Source organism: Cervus elaphus, chromosome 29, assembly GCF_910594005.1.
Source record: "Cervus elaphus chromosome 29, mCerEla1.1, whole genome shotgun sequence".
Classification (NCBI taxonomy): domain Eukaryota; kingdom Metazoa; phylum Chordata; class Mammalia; order Artiodactyla; family Cervidae; genus Cervus; species Cervus elaphus.
In genome coordinates this window covers 9,461,505-9,481,261 of record NC_057843.1, presented here as the reverse complement: position 1 = coordinate 9,481,261, position 19,757 = coordinate 9,461,505, and the positions used below count along the sequence as shown (strand labels likewise).

The 19,757-nt window shown below is 43.4% G+C and overlaps 1 protein-coding gene across 7 annotated transcripts in view; it reads left to right on the top strand.

The window, feature by feature from the left end:
• MSRA (methionine sulfoxide reductase A) overlaps positions 1 to 19,757 on the top strand; it is a 363,204-nt gene that overhangs the window by 231,298 nt on the left and 112,149 nt on the right. For all 7 annotated transcript variants that reach the window (XM_043890752.1, XM_043890751.1, XM_043890755.1 and 4 more), the window contains one exon: positions 2,836 to 2,940. In XM_043890752.1, the coding sequence (XP_043746687.1) occupies positions 2,836 to 2,940 (105 nt within the window). The remainder of the gene's footprint in view (positions 1 to 2,835; positions 2,941 to 19,757) is intronic.

Sequence of the window (19,757 nt, the reverse complement as noted above, 5' to 3'; positions counted from 1 at the left end):
GGTGTGTTTTCAGGTTATGGTGCAGAAATTTACTAGCTCTATGACACTGGGCAAATCTAACTTGTATGTGCTGTTGTTGTTTAGTTGCTAAGTTGTTTGACTCTTTGAAACCCCATGGACTGTAGCCTACCAGGTTCCTCTGTCCGTGGGATTTTTCCAGCAAGAATACTGGAGTGGGTTGCCCTTTCCTTCTCTAGAGGATCTTCCCAACCCAGGAATCAAACCCACATTTCCTGTGTCTCCTGCATTGGCAGGCAGATTCTTTACCACTGAGCCACCTTAACTTGTAAAATGGGGATTTCTACCTTCCCTGCGTGTACCATTGGAAGGTTGTAAGAATTCAGGTGAAAATACCAACATAGACAAAAAAAACTTGGCAAACTATGATGCAAAGGATTCCTGAAACCACTGTGAGGTTTGATAATTTCTTAGGACTCACAGAACTCAAAAGCTGTTATCACCACAGTTACAGCTGGTTACAGGAAAAAGATACAGATCAAAGTCAGCTAAAGGAAAAGTCACACAGGGCAGTCTGGAAGGGTTCAGGGCAAAGCATCTGTGTCGTCTCCCTCTTGGTCTCCGTGTGTGACACCATGCAGAGTATTGCCACCCAGGAATCCTGGTGGTGGCCCAAACGTTGGTGTCCAGAGTCTTTACTGGGGCTTCATTACATAGGTGTGATTGATCGATTGCCCACATGGTTGAACTCAGGTTCTAGGTCAACCGATACCATGTTACCCAAAGCCCCCTCCCTCAGTCACATGGTTGGCCTTTCTGGCATAGCAGCCTCTACCCTAACCCTACCCTAAGATTAAGTGTGGCCAGTCTCCACCCTAACAGCGTTAGTGTGGCAGCCCCTCTGTAAATAAAGACACTTTTATCAGGTATGACCCTGATTACCTACCAGAGTCAAGGCAAAGGCCAGATACCTGTTTTCAGTTCAGTTCAGTCGCTCAGTCATGTCCGACTCTTTGCGACCCCATGAATCGCAGCACGCCAGGCCTCCCTGTCCATCACCAACTCCCAGAGTTTACTCAAACTCATGTCCATTGAGTTGGTGATGCCATCCAACCATCTCATCCTCTGTCGTCCCCTTCTCCTTCTGCCTTTAATCTTTCCCAGCATCAGGGTCTTTTCAGATGAGTCAGCTCTTCACATCAGGTGGCCAAAGTATTGGAGTTTCAGCTTCAACATCAGTCCTTCCAATGAACATCCGGGACTGATCTCCTTTAGGATGGACTGGTTTGATCTCCTTGCAGTCCAAGGGACTCTCAAGAGTCTCCTACAACACCTCAGTTCAAAAGCATCAATTCTTCGGCACTCAGGTTTCTTTGTAGTCCAACTCTCACATCCACACATGACTACTGGAAAAACTATAGCCTTGACTAGACAGACCTTTGTTGGCAAAGTAATGTCTCTGCTTTTTACTATGCTGTCTAGGTTGGTCATAACTTTCCTTCCAAGGAGTAAGCATCTTTTAATTTCATTTTGGACCAGGCTAAAGTCCTCACTAGGACTTTAGGGGGTGCCGGTGGTAAAGAATCCACTTGCCAGTGCAGGAGATACAAGAGTTGAGGGTTCCATCCCTGGGCTGGGAAGATCCCCTGGAGTAGGAAATGGCAACCCACTTCAGTATGTGACCAAAAGAGATGGAAAACAATTTTATGGAGGGGTCTATTATTTACTGGGCTTCCCAGGTGGTGCTAGTGGTAAAGAACCCGTCTGCCAGTGCGGAGACATAAGAGACACAGGTTTGATCCCTGGGTCAGAAAGATCCCCTGGAGGAGGGCACGACAACCCACTCCAGTATCCTTGCCTAGAGAATCCAATGGACAGAGGAGCCTGGCAGGCTGCAGTCCATGGGGTCACAAAGAGTCGGACACGACTGAAGCAACTTAGCACACTATTATTTACTATGTTATAACTGAAATAAGAGAGGATAGGATTTCCACAGGTACAAGTGTTAATGCAAATACATTTTTCCCTGACCCACAGAACCTTGGAGACCACCTTTGAGAAGGGAATGTGCTAACAGGGGTGCTGCAGAGAGACATTTGCTGCTCGGGCCTGGTGCACTGGGAAGACCCAGAGGAATCGGGTGGAGAGGGAGGTGGGAGGGGGGATCGGGATGGGGAATACGTGTAAATCTATTGCTGATTCATGTCAATGTATGACAAAACCCACTGAAAAAATAAATAAATTAATTAATTAATTTTAAAAAAAAAAAAGAGAGAGAGACATTTGCTACAGTCGTTGTTCACCGCAGAGATGAATCAGGCTGGGGAACCACTTACTGTCCCACCGGGTATAGGAGCCTGACCCTCTTCTCAAATATGTCTCTCTGTTAGCAAATTTATCTAATGTGAGTGAGTTATAAGCCTGTTTTTTCACAGGTTCCTCTTATCTGGCACCGTCTCCCTCTGTAGTGCAGCTGAGCTTGCTACGTACAGCGAGGGGGAGATGATAAAAATAAACTGGCTCATTTCCCTTTGCAGAGTTTCAAATCTCTAGCACCATGTCAGGTTGGATCCATAAGGTTTCCTAAGAGTGAGATTAGAAAAAGGAAAACCCAAGTTTATTTTCTCATGAAATTAAAAAAAAAAATTAGAGCACTATGAAGAGAAAGAATCCTCCTCAGAACACTTGCTCGAGGACAACCGCGTGCTTTTATGGAAAAAGAACCAGTGGCAGAGACTCAGAACGAAAGTGTTCAAATACAATTGCCTTCAGAGGGAAGAATTTCAGCCTTTGTCTGGGGGGTTTTTGGGAAACAAATAACTTGTCATAAATCGATGTTGTCAGTAAGTTGGGGTTGTATGTTCTCTCTCTTTCAAGGAAGAACTGGCCACGCAGAAGTAGTCCGGGTGGTGTACCAGCCAGAACGCATCAGCTTTGAGGAACTGCTCAAGGTCTTCTGGGAGAATCATGACCCGACCCAAGGTAGATGAGTGAGCCAGTATTTAATTATCTTACTAATTACAGCTGGGATAATTAGTGTTTGAGCTGCACGGAAGAGATGAACCTTGAAATCACACAGGAGCTCAAGAATATGATTGCAGACATTTATTGACGGAGAAGGGGAGGGGCTGGGGAAAGGAGGGCGAGAGAATAAAGGCGCAGCCCCCATCTGCGCCCCTCCCTCTGTTACAGCTGTCAGGGGTGGGAAAATTCCCACAGAGAAAGACGCCAGACAATAGAGATTCGTTCACCTTTGATTATTGCATTATTCCTCCTTAATGCAGTCTTTTGTCTACAAAATTAAAGTGTCTTTCTAGCAGCTCCAAAGTTTTCCTGATTTATGGTTCCTTTATTTCCCTGAATTTAGCCTTTCTCATCTTTTGACGTTATCAGCCTTTTTTTTTTTCCCTTTAAATGTCTGAGGGTGATAAAAAAAACCAAAACATAAAGGTAAAATGCAATATGCAATGGGTTCACAATGTTTGGGTTATTTAAATATTTATTTTGTCTTCTTTGGAATTTACTATATGGAGATATTAATATATTTGGGCTGTAAACAATGGTGGCCAGGAATTTTATTTGAATGCACACACAAGCGAATATCTCATGTTGGCAAATATCATTGTAATATCCAATAATGGAGTGGTTTCCAGACTTCACCTTATCAGCCTTACAAACACTGCTTTGCCAGTGTAATGATCTGATATTATGAGTCTTATGAACTGAAGAGTCCTATATGTACGATATGATTTTCACAAACCCTGTTCATTTAGCAGGCTTCCCTGGCGGCTCCGATGGTAATGAATCTGCCTGCAATGCAGGAGACTGGTGTTCAATCCCTGGGTCAGAAATGGCTATCCACTCCAGTATTCTCACCTGGAGAATTCATAACCTACATCTAACTAGGCTGAGAATTCTGTTGGCTTTAACAAAATATTTAGGCTTCCCAGCTGGCACAGAGGTGAAAGAACTTGATTGCCGATGCAAGAGACGTAGGTTCAATTCCTGGTTAGGAAAATCCCCTGGAGAAGGAAATGGCAAGTCTCTCCAGTATTCTTGCCTAGAAAATCCCATGGACAGAGGAACCTGGCAGGCTACAGTCCTTGGAGTCGCAAAAGATAGCAATTGGTCTATTTAATGAAAATATTTTCCCTTTGGTGTCAAGTCTTGTGGGAGTGGGTGTGTGGTGTTGGCTCTTTCCTGAAGAATGGATGTGTTTTTCCAAACTTGCATTGTGTTTTGGGGTGGAACCTTACCGAGACCCTAGCAACCCCAGCGCCAGGTTGGTAAGTCCTGAGTCCTGAGGCCAGGGTGATTTCCCAGAGGGCAGAGGTCAGAGCTACGGCAAGAACAGCAACATAATCAGCAAAGGAGCCAGGGTCAGGCAGGTCCAGGATGCAGCTCATCCAGCAGGGTGACTGAAGGTGGGAATGAGGCCAGGAGCAGGTTCTCCATGACTGTCAAGTCTGGTTGACGTGGGGGGATGAGTCCCTGGTGGAGAAGCAGTGAGATGAGGGGCAGGGGAGGTATAGGACTGTTAAGGGCAAGAGTACCGTCATCAGAAGGTTCAGATGCCACCCTGGTTTGGACTGCCGCACTGTCACATCATATAAGAATGGCAGGCCTGATGGCTTAGACTTCTGTGGCTCAATGAGAAACTGATTGGTGAGCTCCATAAAGAAGGGGGGTGACGGCCAGGATCATTCTGAGGAGCCTTTGATTCAGAGGCAGCAGCTGTTCAGCCTCTTGCTCAAAGCCAAGGGTCAAGGCGGGATGCTGGGGGCTCCAGAGTTCTAAGTGGAGACACCTTTCAGGAGCCCAGGTGAGCCTGAAGTCATGGAGCAGACAGGCTCTATGCAGGCCCACAAGGCTGGGTCTGTGGCCTTGGCCTGGCCACCCGTGTCCTGATAGAACCACCTTGTTCTTGTCCTCTGCAACATTTTAAAGAAGGTGAAGTCTGCCATCTACTTCTCTCTCCTTACTCCTCTTAATGTCTTACCCATTTTATCATTTTTGGGGGACAGGGATGTGAACCATTTTTAATGGTCTTTATTGAATTTGTTACAATCTTGTTTCCATTATATGTTTGGGTTTTTTGGCCCCGAGGCATGTGGGATCTTGGCTCCCCGAACAGGGATTGAACCCGCAGCCCCTGAATTGGAAGGTGAAGTCTTAACCACTGGACCACCAGGGAAGTCCCTACCCATTCTATCACATCTTTACTAGCACACCTCAGATCACTAATTCTCACCCCTGAATCTCAGGGGAATTCCACCTGCAAAAGCATTTTATTAGAACCTGTTGTTCTCCCCATCCCATGGATCAGATTGGTCTCAACGTTGGAAATTCTTGGTTTGCTATGGGTATGAATTTGCTAGGGCTGCCATCATAAAGTATCACAGCCTGGGTGGCTTAACCAACAGAAATGAACTTTCTCACAGTCCTGGAGGCTCGGAGCCTAAGTTGAAGGCACTGGCAGGGTTGGCTTCCTGTGGCTCATCAGTAGCTGTCTTCTCCTCATCTAGCCTTCCCTCTGTGTGTGTCTGTGTCCTAATCTCTTTGTATAAGATCACCAGTCAGATTGGATTAGGGCCCACCCAGATGACCTCCTTTAATCTTAATCAGTAAAGACTCTGTCCCCAGATTGCACTCAGCACTGGAGATTAGAGCTTCAACATGTAAATCATGAGAGGAGGTGGGACGCACTTTAGCCCATAGCACTGTCTGATAATGCAGTATTTAATAGGTTGATGTGCTAGTTTTCAGAGGTACTTTTTTTTCCTGACAGGGTGTTCATAGGCTTATAAACTGAAAGAGACTAGAGATCATCTGTTCCAACCTCAGCTTCAATTCTATGAGTCAGAAGATGAAATTGCTCATGGTGGGGGTCACAGACAATGGGATTGGAATACTGAGTGACCTATTCTTACACTAATATTTTGGACAAATTATGCATGTAGGAGGAGAGTTTTTCTACCCTTGTGTATACTTGTTTCTGCTTAGAGTAGTGCTTCATGCAGTGTACACAGTCATGCATTGAATCCCAAGGTATCTGATCTTCCCGCATTTATATTAGAATTATTTTTTAGATAGTTTGGTGTAATGGGTCATGGTAAGAATCTTTTTCTGCCTTGTAGGGTTTCCTTATGGCCCTTCTGGAAATAGGACCAATGGAAAGATCATGTGATTTAGGCCTGCTCAGTCACAGTATCTTTTCCTGTTGTCACCAATGTTCGACCCAAACAATAGGCATGTGACTCCGGCAGAACCAACTAGAGTCTTTCCCTGGGAGTGTTGTATGTTGTCACTTGGCTATGGGTGTGGGTTATTCCCCACACAGAGCACCTGACCATGTGGCCCCCAAACTTCCCCAGGCTCCAGACACCATGGCAGAGCCTGACATTTAGATCTGGGTTCTGGCCCCAGTTGGACCTCTTCCTAACCTCGCAACCTTGGCCAAGACACTTAATCTGAAACTCTGTTTTCTCATCTACAGAAAGGGAATAATAATGTCTATCCTGCCCACTTCTTGGGTTGTCATAGGAATGAAATGAAACCATGTGAAAATCACTTGAAAGAACCATGGTCAAAAACCAGGGTCAAGAACCCTGCAGGTGGTGGCATTGTAGCTGTGTCCTTCTCAACACAATACATTGTCACCAGAGTTATTTATTTATTTTTGTTTCTTTGATTTCTGTGGGGAACTATTTACTGTCTGCCTACTACAGTGTGGGTTTTCTACCATGGAAGTTCTTTTGTACTTCCTGCTAGCTGGAAAGATTTCAGCGTTGCTTGCGTTCTCATTTTGTGATGAAACTGCTAGTGGTGATAGTGATGAGGTTGATAGACAGAAAGCTTATCTTTGCTGCTGATACAGCCCTCAGAAGAACCAGATAAAGTCCCAGCCTCTCGTGCGTGCTCTGCATCCCCGCACCTCATATGCTCTGTGCATGAATTCCATCATTTTGGCCCTCTTGTTTCTGCATAGGAATGCAAGTCCCAGACCCTGAACCTTGGGCCAAACCACAAACACACAAGTACACAATGTGGAGACTCAGCTTTGCCTTACTTGATTGCATAAACCTGACTTCTCTATTCCAACCTGTTTCCCCTCCATCTTGAGGGAAAGGACAGCACATTTATGAAGTATCCGTTATGGCCCAGTCTCAGTGCTAGATGCTTTATACCTATTATTTCACTTAACGCCTACCATAACCTGATGAACTGGGGTTTACTGTCTTCGCTTAACAGAAGAGGAGAAATGAAATTCCAAAATACTGACAGTCTTGCTTGATGTTGTTGGCAGTATTTGAACACAGCTCTGACCAAAGCCCAAATCTGTTTTCTTTCTCCTATACTGGAGGGATCCATGCTTCTTGATGAGGAGGACCTTTTCTAAGGCTAAGCATTGTTCAGGATCCCTCATGTAACATAGCTGTGCCCCTAACAACCTTTTTAAAGCAAATATATGAAGATGCTACTACAAATTTAGTCATGCTGTAAATTGAATGCCCCTTTTATTAACCAGCACCATGTCAGCTACCTCTGCAAAATGGAAATGCTCCCATGCATAATGTGCCCGACAGTCACTAGGCCACACCTGCTGCCCAGCTGGATGTCTGGACCTCTGGTAGTAGCTCCAGACCTTCCCAGGGACTAGGGCACTGATGGGGAACTCCTCCGGTGCACTACCAAGGGATCAGTAGCCTCTCCGCAGAGGCCTCCTGGCTGAGACTGTGAACTGAACCAATACCAGTGTCCCCATTTCTAAAGGATCGGAATTTCTGGGTGTGCAGCCACCAACAAGAACTAAATTTCGCAGACTCTGAATGACTAAGTATAGCCACATGTCCAAACCCAGACTAGAAGAGCATGAGGACAAGTGATAGTGTGAACTTCCGGGTTAAGTGCGCTTAGAGGAAGGGCAGATGACGTCAACTTCCCAGTCTGGTGCACTTAGAGGAAAGGCAGATGATGTCAGCTTCTGGGTCCAGTGCACACAGAGGAAAGGCCATTCTCTTCTCCTTTCTCCCTTCTCACATACTGCCTGTGGTTGCAGTGATGACTGTCTTGGACCACAGGGATGGGGGCCTCACCCGTGTAATTGAGGACCTACAGGATAGAAGGTTCCAGAGTCAGTACCCCAGGCTGGACTCTTTATGCAAGATCTGTCTTCTCTAAGCTACTGTTACTTTGGTTTATTTTAGGCCTTTTTTTTCTTTTTTTCTCCTACAACAGCTGGACTAATCCTTACTAAAATAGCTTTCAATATAAGCTGGTGATGAACTCCCAGTCACTCCTCTGAAGATCTTAATTAAAATGTGTCCTTAATTAAAACGTCTTTAATCAAATCTGTTAAGAGTATGGACTCTAGGGTTAGAGGATATGGCTTTAACCAGTCCTGCCACACGCTGTCTGTGTGGCCCACTCACCGCCTCTCTTCTCTGTGCCTGACCACCAGGTCCCAGCTCTCGTTGCTCTCATCTGGCCGCCACGCCAGCCTCCACCTGGCCTTACCCTTTCCTGACCGAGTGCCCACAGTGACCTGTCAGAAGCACCAAAGGGAAGTCTGTCCCTCTCCTGACTTCTCTTTGTGATGACATACACACTCTTCAGGCTTCCCCGGTGCCTCAGTGGCAAAGAATCCGCCTGTAATGCAGAAGCTGCAGGTTTGATCCCCGGGTCTGGGAGATGCCCTGGAAGAGAGCATGGCAATGCGCATCAGGATTCTTGCCTGGAGAATCCCATAGACAGAGGAGCCTGGTGGACTACAGTCCACGGGTTCCCAAAGAGTTTGACACGACTGAGCGACTAACCCTTTTGGAAAGTAAGCTTCATATTAAATAATTTTTCACTGAACAGCTGGATGAATGAACCTCAGTTTTCCCATCTGTACAATGGTTGTTCTCCCATCGATGGTGTCAGGATGTATTAAGGAATGTAGTCTGTTGTACAGAGCCCAGCACTGGGTACAGAAGAATGACATCGGATATAATAGCCACCATCCTCATCCTGCCCATGTCCTAAAGAGCCATTTCACCAGCTCCCATCCATCTGCCTTGCTTTCTCTTGAACCCCAGTACTTCTCATTTTTTTTTTTCTCTCTCATTTCCCCCATCTCATGTTCTGAATACCCTTGATCATCCCTTATACTTGGTTCATACCTTTTGTCCTCAATCAGCATTCCTTTTCCTCCCATGCCCACCCTCCACCCTCCCACAGGGAGCTCCCAGTTGTCCTCAGGAGCTTCATCTGTCTGCCCTCATGGGCCACATTGTCTCTGGTGTTGGTTTCATGGAGTCCTGGGACCACATACCCTAGCTTGCTGCCTTCCCCTCAGAGCCAACAGTAGGGAGTTGATGTGGTTTCACAGCTTGTGGTTGGAACTAGAGGCCCCAAGGACTCTTCTCCGTTCAGTGCCCATGGAGCACACATTCCCCGCTCCCAGCCCACTCTCACGCTCCTTGTGCTGCATTGTTCAAGGTGCGTGGTTCCCGGGAGGCCCCGGAAAGTCGGGAGTGGGGCTGGTCCACTGCATCTTCAGCAGGTTTGCTTCATAGCCTCTCTCCAGGTGCACCAAGGAGAAGCCAGTGCCCTGTGCTGTCTACTGAGGAACGTTAATTGGAGAGAAAAAAAAAAAATCCCCTGTGTTTTCTCAACAAATTGCCATTTAAGTGCTGGTGCTTATATATTTGAACTTGCCAAATTAATATCTGAACTTCATTGTGCTGACCCTTTTAAGTTAGTTTTTTGAAAATAAGTCTCCGGTTTTGAAGGACTATCCCTTTTTTAGCCCACGTACAAGGAATCTATCATCTGCAAATAATTAGACAGTGGGAATTATATTGTATTGCTAATGAGCAGATGTGCATGCTTATAGTGGAGGAACAGCTGCACACAGACAAAATGCAAAAACAACCCAAACCCAGCATTATGAATTCTGAAAGCGACTGCATTCTTTTAAGAATTTCAGAAACAGGAAAAAAAAAAAAAGAAAGAAACAAAGAATTTAACTGATACTTTTCTTTATTAATTGTTCTTTCAGTTGTACTTTTCCTTGCATAACAGTATCACACATGGACATAGTATCTTTGCTACTTGCAAATGTGCTATTTGCACTTTCAAATCCCTCTCTCATATAATACTATAGAGCTTATATTTAACATTTTTCCTCTGCCCTTCCTAGTGCTTTAGGGTTTGCTGCCTACAGACTCAATGACAGACTCCTACTGTGTGTTTACTCTGGGCTGGGCATTGTGCTAGGTTCTTAATGTGCATGTGATCCCATTTGATCCTTAAATAACCCAAGAGTAGGCAGTCTTAGACCCATTTTACAGATGAACAGATGGGCCCAGGGAGGTGAAATGATTTGCCATGAGCCAGTTCGTACATTATTGTCAGAGCTGGGATTTGGACCTACCAGTTCAATTTCACATCTTGTGTTACTTCCATTGTATGGTATATGGTCATACATTGTCACAGATGCTGTGGACTGACAGAAGACACAACTGCACCCGAACCTGCAACAGCCGCACATCATCCAATGAAGAGTATCTGTCCTCGTGAGCACCTTGTAATAGCTCTTACAGTTTTGTAATCCTTTTGAGGATTTTCAGTATGAAAAAGTTCAAGTAGACTTTTTTTAGACTATAAATTAAAATTTGTTTGTAATAGATAGTGTGGTAGCAGTGTGTGTGTGTATGTGTGTGTGCGCGTGCAAACGCTCAGTCATGTCTGGCTCTCTGTAGCCCCGTGGACTGTAGCCCTCCAGCTCCTATGTCCATGGGATTTCTGAGGCAAGAATACTGAAGTGGAGTGGGTTGCCATTTTCTTCGCCAGGGGATCTTCCTGACCCGCGTCTCTTGAGTCTCCTGCATTGGCAGGCGGATTCGTTACCACTGACACCACCTGGGAAGCCCAGAAGAGTTTAGGAATGCTACTGTCTTTTGTCAGCCTTTACAAAGGGCACATATCTGAGAATTTCCCTTGAAAGATGTGATTAGATCAGTGAATTCAAATAGACTTTTGCCAAGAAGAATTCCACGTATCTTAGATTGGAGTGGTTAGGTCATTTAAACTTGGCTGATCAGTTCCTGAAGTAATGTAAAATCCGTAAGAAGAAATGAAGTCAGAAGAATTAATTCACATAAAAGAATATTAAATTAGATAAGAGGAAAAATTAGAAACAATAACATTGGCAGAAGCTAGAATTTCCAGGTTCTTAAATGGCAGACTAAGCTATTTGGATGAGCTATCTCATCAAAAGCCACTCAACATGTTGGACAAGATATAAAAAACATACTAAAAGCATCACATCAAAACACAATGAAATTATTATGAATTACCATGTTAAAATTGAAGGGAAAACAGAAATCTAGACAGGTAAGCAGGGGACTAAAACCCCTTTGCTCTAGGAAGTTTGCCAGTTCCAGAAGAGTTGAGTCTTGAAGGCCTTATTAATCAAACTACAATGAGATGTCCCCTCACACCTGTCAGAATAGCTAACATCAGAAAGTCTACAAATAACAAATGTTGGCTAGGATTTGGGGAAAAGGAAACCCTTCTTCACTCTTGGTAGGAATGTAAATTGGGGCAGTCACTAAGGAAAACAGTATGCAAGTTCCTCAAAAAACTAAAAATAGACCTGCCATATGATCTAGCAATTCCACTCTTGTATATATACCCCCCCAAAAAAAGAAAATTGAAAACATTAACTTGAAAAGATACATGCACCCAAGTTTTCATAGCAGCATTGTTTACAGTAGCCAAGATATGGAAGTAACCCAAGTGTCCATCAACAGATGAATGGAAAGAGAAGTGTGTGTGTGTGTGTGTGTGTGTGTGTGTACAATGGAATATTACTCAGTCATAAAAAGTATATGCTTCCATTTGCAACAGTGTGGATGGACCTAGAGCATATTATGTTTAGTGAAATAAATCAGAGAAAGACAAATGCTCTATGTTGTCACTTATATGTGGAATCTAAAAAATAACACAAACAAATGTGTGTAACAAAACAGAAACAGACTTGCTAATGTAGAGAACAAATTAGTGCTTACTAGTGGGGAGAGGGGAGGAGGGGGGCAAGATAGGGGTAGAAAGTTAAAGTACAAACTACTAGGTATAAAATAAATAAGTGGAGGTTATCTACAACCCCCAGTCCCAACCTCATGGGCCACCTAGCCTGTCAGCCTTTACAAAGGGCACATATCTGAGAATTTCCTGAGACATTCCTGAGATATTCACATATCTGAGAAATTCCTGAGAATACCACATATCTGAGGTAGGTGAAGTTTCTGAAAACCAAGTGAAGCCCCAGGGCGAGCTTAACATGTAGGCTGTAAGTAAATAATAAAACCTGCCAGCTTCCTCGCCAAGAACTCCAGGCAAATTTGTGCTGAAATTCCATGTAAAACGAATGCATATTCTACCTCCTAGTCCCCGCTGCACTGTCCAGGTCACTCACCGCCAAGTTCTGGCTTTGACTCAAGGTCAGTAGTTGAAACCACAGTGACAAAGAGTCAGCTAACTTTTGCAGAAGCAAGAGCAAGTGCAGACACCCTAAGTTGCTAAGTCATGTCTGATTCTGTGATCCTGTGGACTGCACCGTGAGTGGAAGAGCGGAGGCTCCTCTGTCCTCCACCGCTTTCTAGAGTTTGCTCAGATTCATGTCCATTGAGTCGGTGGTGCTATTTAACCGTCTCATCCTCTGCTGGCCCCTTTTCCTTCAGTCTTCCCCAGTATCAGAGTCTTTTGAATACAATCAAATGTCAAATAGCCTGAAACCGTGGATAATAATGTATGACTGTGGGACAACTTCCTAGTGTTAAGAAGTAAGCACCAGGGCGAGCAGAGGGATGGTGGCAGAACCTGTGGCTAGGTGGGAAGCTCACCCTCTGGGAGGAAGGGAAGCAGGGACCACTGCTGCCAAGGAGTGAGGAGACTCCTGGAGGCCAAGGGTCAGGCCAGCGCTGTCTCCTCCAGCAGCGGACACCGCAGAGATGGTGCAGCCGGTGGGTGCACCAGCCTCCAAAGGCGACCCTGTGCACAGGTGGCAGTGTAGAAGCCAAGATGGGAGCTTCCAGAAGTACTTTCAGAAAAATAAGAGTGAACCTCAGTACGCAAACACAGGGAACTGAAAAACCACAGTAAGCCTTGTTACTGAGTTTGAGAGGAGAAGAGACTGCAATTATACACTTAACAAGTTCTTTCCATATCTGGACCCCTGCCTGTCTGTGATGAGTTGTCCTCAGATGGAGAAACTGAGTCCTAAAAGGTTGCAACATTGTTGAAGTTATGCAAAGAAGTAGTGTATGGCTTATCTAGGAGGTAAAGATGGCAATGGCTTCTGTTTGGTTGGCACCCTCTTGAAGAGAAATACTTTGGCTCAGCTTAAGATCAAGCCCTGAGCCTTTGGAATGGGAGCACTGACTCCAAGACCCTAGACTACCAGAGAACTAACCCTGCTGCTGCTGCTGCTAAGTCACCTCAGTCATGTCCGACTCTGTGCGACCCCATAGACGGCGGCCCACCAGGCTCCCCCATCCCTGGGACTCCCCAGGCAAGAACACTGGAGTGGGTTGCCATTTCCTTCTCCAATGCATGAAAGTGAAAAGTGAAAGTGAAGTCGCTCAGTCATGTCCAACTCCCAGCGACCCCGTGGACTACAGCCTACCAGGCTCCTCCGTCCATGGAATCCTCCAAGCAAGAGTACTGGAGTGGGCTGCCATTGCCCTCTCCAGAACTAACCCTAGGGAGTATCAAATAGTGAGAAATCACACCAACGAAACCACTTGAATACAGGACCCAGCATCACCCAACCATCAGTAGCACCCTGTGCAGGACGCCTCATCTAAGCAAAAATCAAAGCAAAAATACAAACCCAATCATCAGCAGACAGGATTACCACCTCACTCACTCTTGCCCATCAGAGGAAAAACAAAGAAACAAACAAACAAAAACTCAGCAGAAATCTCACCATATACAAAGCTTACACAAACCACTGGACCAACCTGAGGAGAGCAGAAACCAAAAGGAAGAAAGAATTCAACCTTCTTCAAGGAAAGAATTCAACTTTCCTTGAAGCCTGGGAAAAAGAGACCTCAAACACAATAAGTTAAAAAAGTAGTGAAAAGGTAGAGAAATACTGCACAGATGAAGGAACAAACTAGAAACACAGAAGTCCAAGTAAGTGAAGAGGAAACAGGCAAACTACCCGAAAAAGAGTTCAGAATGATGATGGCAAAGATGGTCAAAAACCTTGAAAACAAAGTGGAGGAAACGCAAGAATCAGTTAACAAAGACCTAGAAGAATTAAAGAATAAACATATAGAGATGAACAGCACAATTACTGAAATTAAAAATACTCTAGAAGCAATCAATAGGATATCTGAAGCAGAAGAACAAATCAGTGAGCTGGAAGATAAAGTGGTGGACATAACTTCTGAAGAACAGAATAAAGTAAAAAGAATGAAAAGGACTGAGGATAGTCTCAGAGACCTCTGAGACAATATCAAACACACCAAAATTCAAATTGTAGGGGTCCCAGAAGAAGAAGAGAAAAAGAAAGGGTATGAGAAAATTTTTGAAGTGATTATAGTTGAAAATTTTCCCAGCACGGAAAAGGAAAAGGTCAATCAAGTCCAAGAGTCACAAAGAGTCCCATGCAGGATAAACCCAAGGAGAAACACACCAAGACACATACTAATCAAACTAACAAAGACTAAACTCAAAGAAAGTATTAAAAACACCAAGGAGAAGCAACAAGGGAAACCCCATACACTTAACAGCTGATCTTTCAGCAGAAACTCTGCAGGCCAGAAGGGAATGGCAGGATATATTTAAAGAAAGGGAAAAATCTACAGCCAAGATTACTGTACCTGGCAAGGATCTCATTCAAAATTGACAGAGAAGTAAAAAGCTTTTCAGACAAGCAAAAGTTAAGAGAATTCAGTACCATCAAACCAGCTTTACAACAAATGTTAAAGGGACTTACATAGTCAAGAAATACCAGAGAAGAAAAAAGGTCTACAAAATCAACCCCAAATAATTGAGAAAATGGCAATAGGAACATATACGTCAATAATTACTTTAAATGTAAATGGATTAAATACTCCAACCAAAAGATAGACTGGCTGAATGGATACAAAAACAAGACCAATATATATGCTGTATACAAGAAACTCACTTCAGACCTCAAGACACATATAGACTGAAAGTGAGAGGATGGAAAAATATATTCCATGCAAATGGGAAGCTAAAGAAAGCTGGCATAGCAATCTTCATATCAGACAAAATAGACCTTAAAGAAGATTACAAGAAATAAGGAAGGACACTACATAATGATCAAGGGATCAGTCCAAGAGGAAGACATACAATTATAAATATCTATGCACCCAACATAGGAGCACCTCAATACATAAGACAAACACTAACAGACATAAAAGAAATTGACAGTAACACAATAATAGTAGGAGACTTTAACACCCCACTCACACCAATGGACAGATCATCAAAGCAGAAAATTAATAAGGAAACACAAGTCTTAATGATTCATTAGATGAGATGGATCTCATTGATATCTTCAGGACATCCCATCCAAATACAGAATACACCTTCTTCTCAAGTGCACATGGAACATTCTCCAGGCTAGACCACATCTTAGGTCACAAATTAAACCTCAGTAAATTTAAGAAAATTGAAATTGTATCAGGCATCTTCTCCAACCATAATGCTGTGAGACTAGATATCAATTACAAGGAAAAAACTGTAAGAAACACAAACATGGAGATTAAACAACATGTTTTTAAATAACCAACAGGTTACTGAAGAAATCAAAAGGGAAATAAAAAAAATTCTAGAAACAAATAGCAGTGAAAACACAACGACTCAAAACCTATGGGATGCACCAAAATCCCTCTAAGAGGGAAGTTTATAGTAATACAATCCTACCTCAAGAAACAAGAAAAACATTGAATAGACAAACTAACTCTACACCTAAAACAACTAGGAAAAAAAAAGAACATTTCTATATACTAACAATGAAAAATCAGAAAGAGCAATTAAGGAATCAATCCCATTCACCATTGCAATGAAAACAATTAAATATCTAGGAATAAACTTACCTAAGGAGACAAATGAACTGTACACAGAAAATTATAAGACACTGATGAAAGAAATCAAATGACATAAACAGATGAAGAGATATTTCATGTTCCTGGGCAGGAAGAATCAATATTGTGAAAATGATTATGCTTCCAAATGCAATCTACAGATTCAATGTGATCCCTATCAAATTGCCAATGGCATTTTTAACAGAACTAGAACAAAAACTTTCACAATTCATGTGGAAACACAAAAGACCCCAGATAGCCAAAGCAGTCTTGAGAAAGAACAATGGAGTTGGAGGAATCAACCTTCCTGACTTCAGATTAGACTACAAAGCTACAGTCATCAAGACAGTATGGTACTGGCACAAAAACAGAAATATATACCAATGGAACAAGATAAAAAGCCCAGAAATAAACCCATGCACCTATGGGTACCTTATTTTTGACAAAGGAGGCAAGAATATACAGTGGGGCAAAGACAGCCTCTTCAATAAATGGTGCTGGGAAAACTGGACTGTTCCATGTAAAAGAATGATATTTGAACACTTCATAATACCATATACAAAGATAAACTCAAAAGGGATTAAAGACCTCGATGTAAGATCAGAAACTATAAAAGTCTTAGAGGAAAACATAGGCAGAACACTTGATGACATACATCAAAGAAAGATCCTCTATGACCCACCTCCTAGAGTAATGGAAATAAAAGCAAAAGTAAACAAGTGGGACCCGATTAAACTTAAAAGCTTTTGCACAGCAAAGGAAACTATAAGCAAGGTGAAAAGACAACCCTCAGAATGGGAGAAAATAATAGCAAATGAAACAAGTGACAAAGGATTAATTTCCGGAACATACAAGCAGCTCATAGACAACTCTTTACCAGAAAAACAAACTACCCAATCAAAAAGTGGGAAAAAGACCTAAATAGACATTTCTCCAAAGAGGATATACAGATGGCTAACAAACACATGAAACGATGCTCAACATCACTCATTATTCAGTTCAGTTCAATCACTCAGTCGTGTGGGGCCACCCAAGATGGCTAGGTCATGGTGGAGAGGTCTGACAGAATGTGGTCTGCTGGAGAAGGGAATGGCAAACCACTTCAGTATTCTTGCCTTGAGAACCCCATGAACAGTATGAGAAGGCAAAATGATAGGATACTGAAAGAGGAACTCCCCAGGTCGGTAGGTGCCCAATATGCTATTGGAGATCAGTGGAGAAATAACTCCAGAAAGAATGAAGGGATGAAGCCAAAGCAAAAACAATACCCAGTTGTGGATGTGACTGGTGATAGAAGCAAGGTCTGATGCTGTAAAGAGCAATATTGCCTAGGAACCCGGAATGTTAGGTCCATGAATCAAGGCAAATTGGAAGGGGTCAAACAGGAGATGGCAAGAGTGAATGTAAACATTCTAGGAATCAGTGAACTAAAATGGACTGAAATGGGTGAATTTAACTCAGTTCAGTTCAGTTCAGTTCAGTCGCTCAGTCGTGTCCGACTCTTTGCGACCCCATGAATCGCAGCACACCAGGCCTCCCTGTCCATCACCAACTCCCGGAGTTTACTCAAACACATGTCCATCGAGTCGGTGATGCCATCCAGCCATCTCATCCTCTGTTGTCCCCTTCTCCTCCTTCCCCCAATCCCTCCCAGCATCATGGTCTTTTCCAATGAATCAACTCTTCGCATGAGGAGGCCAAAGTATTGGCGTTTCATCTTCAGCATCAGTCCTTCCAATGAATACCCAGGACTGATCTGCTTTAGGATGGACTGGTTGGATCTCCTTGCAGTCCAAGGGACTCTCAAGAGTCTTCGCCAAAATCACAGTTCAAAAGCATCAATTTTTCAGCGTTCAGCTTTCTTCACAGTCCAACTCTCACATCCATACATGACCACTGGAAAAACCATAGCCTTGACTAGACGGACCTTTGTTGGCAAAGTAACGTCTCTGCTTTTTAATATGCTATCGAGGTTGGTCATAACTTTCCTTGCAAGGGGTAAGCATATTTTAATTTCATGGCTGCAATCACCATCTGCAGTGATTTTGGAGCCCCCAAAAATAAAGTCTGACACTGTTTCCACTGTTTCCCCATCTATTTCCCATGAAGTGATGGGACCAGATGCCATGATCTTAGTTTTCTGAATACTGAGCTTTAAGCCAATTTTTTCACTCTCCTCTTTCACTTTCATCAAGAGGCTTTTTAGTTCCTCTTCACTTTCTGCCATAAGGGTAGTGTCATCTGCATATCTGAGATTATTGATATTTCTCCCGGCAATCTTGATTCCAGCTTGTGCTTCATCTAGTCCAGCGTTTCTCATGATGTACTCTGCAAAGAAGTTAGATAAGCAGGGTGACAATATACAGCCTTGATGTACTCCTTTTCCTATTTGGAACCAGTCTATTATTCCGTGTCCAGTTCTAACTGTTGCTTCCTGACCTGCATACAGGTTTCTCAAGAGGCAGGTCAGATGGTCTGGTATGCCCATCTCTTTCAGAATTTTCCACAGTTCATTGTGATCCACACAGTCAAAGGCTTTGACATAGTCAATAAAGCAGAAATAGATGTTTTTCTGGAACTCTCTTGCTTTTTTGATGATCCAGCGAATGTTGGCAATTTGATCTCTGGTTCCTCTGCCTTTTCTAAAACCAGCTTGAACATCTGGAAGTTCACGGTTCATGTATTGCTGAAGCCTGGCTTGGAGAATTTTGAGCATTACATTACCAGCGTGTGAGATGAGTGCAATTGTGTGGTAGTTTGAGCATTCTTTGGCATTGCCTTTCTTTGGGATTGGAATGAAAACTGACCTTTTCCAGTCCTGTGGCCACTGATGAGTTTTCCAGATTTGCTGGCATATTGAGTGCAGCACTTTCACAGCATCATCCTTTAGGATTTGAAATAGCTCAACTGGAATTCCATCACCTCCACTAGCTTTGTTCATAGTGATGCTTCCTAAGGCCCACTTGACTTCACATTCCAGGATGTCTGGCTCTAGGTGAGTGCTCACACCATTGTGATTATCTGGATCGTGAAGATCTTTTTTGTACAGTTCTTCTGTGTATTCTTGCCACCTCTTCTTAATATCATCTGCTTCTGTTAGGTCCCTACCATTTCTGTCCTTTATTGAGCCCATCTTTGCATGAACTATTCCCTTGGTAGCTCTGATTTTCTTGAAGACATCTCTAGTTTTTCCCATTCTGTTGTTTTCCTCTATTTCTTTGCTTTGATCGCTGAGGAAGGCTTTCTTATCTCTCCTTGCTATTCTTTGGAACTCTGCATTCAAATGGGGATATCTTTCCCTTTCTCCTTTGCTTTTCACTTCTCTTCTTTTCACAGCTATTTGTAAGGCCTCCTCAGACAACCATTTTGCCTTTTTGCATTTCTTTTCCATGGGGATGGCCTGAATCCCTGTCTCCTGTACAATGTCACGAACCTCTGTCCATGGTTCATCAGGCTCTCTGTCTATCAGATCTAGTCCCTTGAATCTATTTCTCACTTCCACTGTATAGTCATAAGGGATTTGATTTAGGCCATACCTGAATGGTCTAGTGGTTTTCCCTACTCTCTTCAGTTTAAGTCTGAATGTGGCAATAAGGAGTTCATGATCTGAGCCATAGTCAGCTCCTGGTCTTGTTTTTGCTGACTGTATAGAGCTTCTCCATCTTTGACTGCAACAAATATAATCAA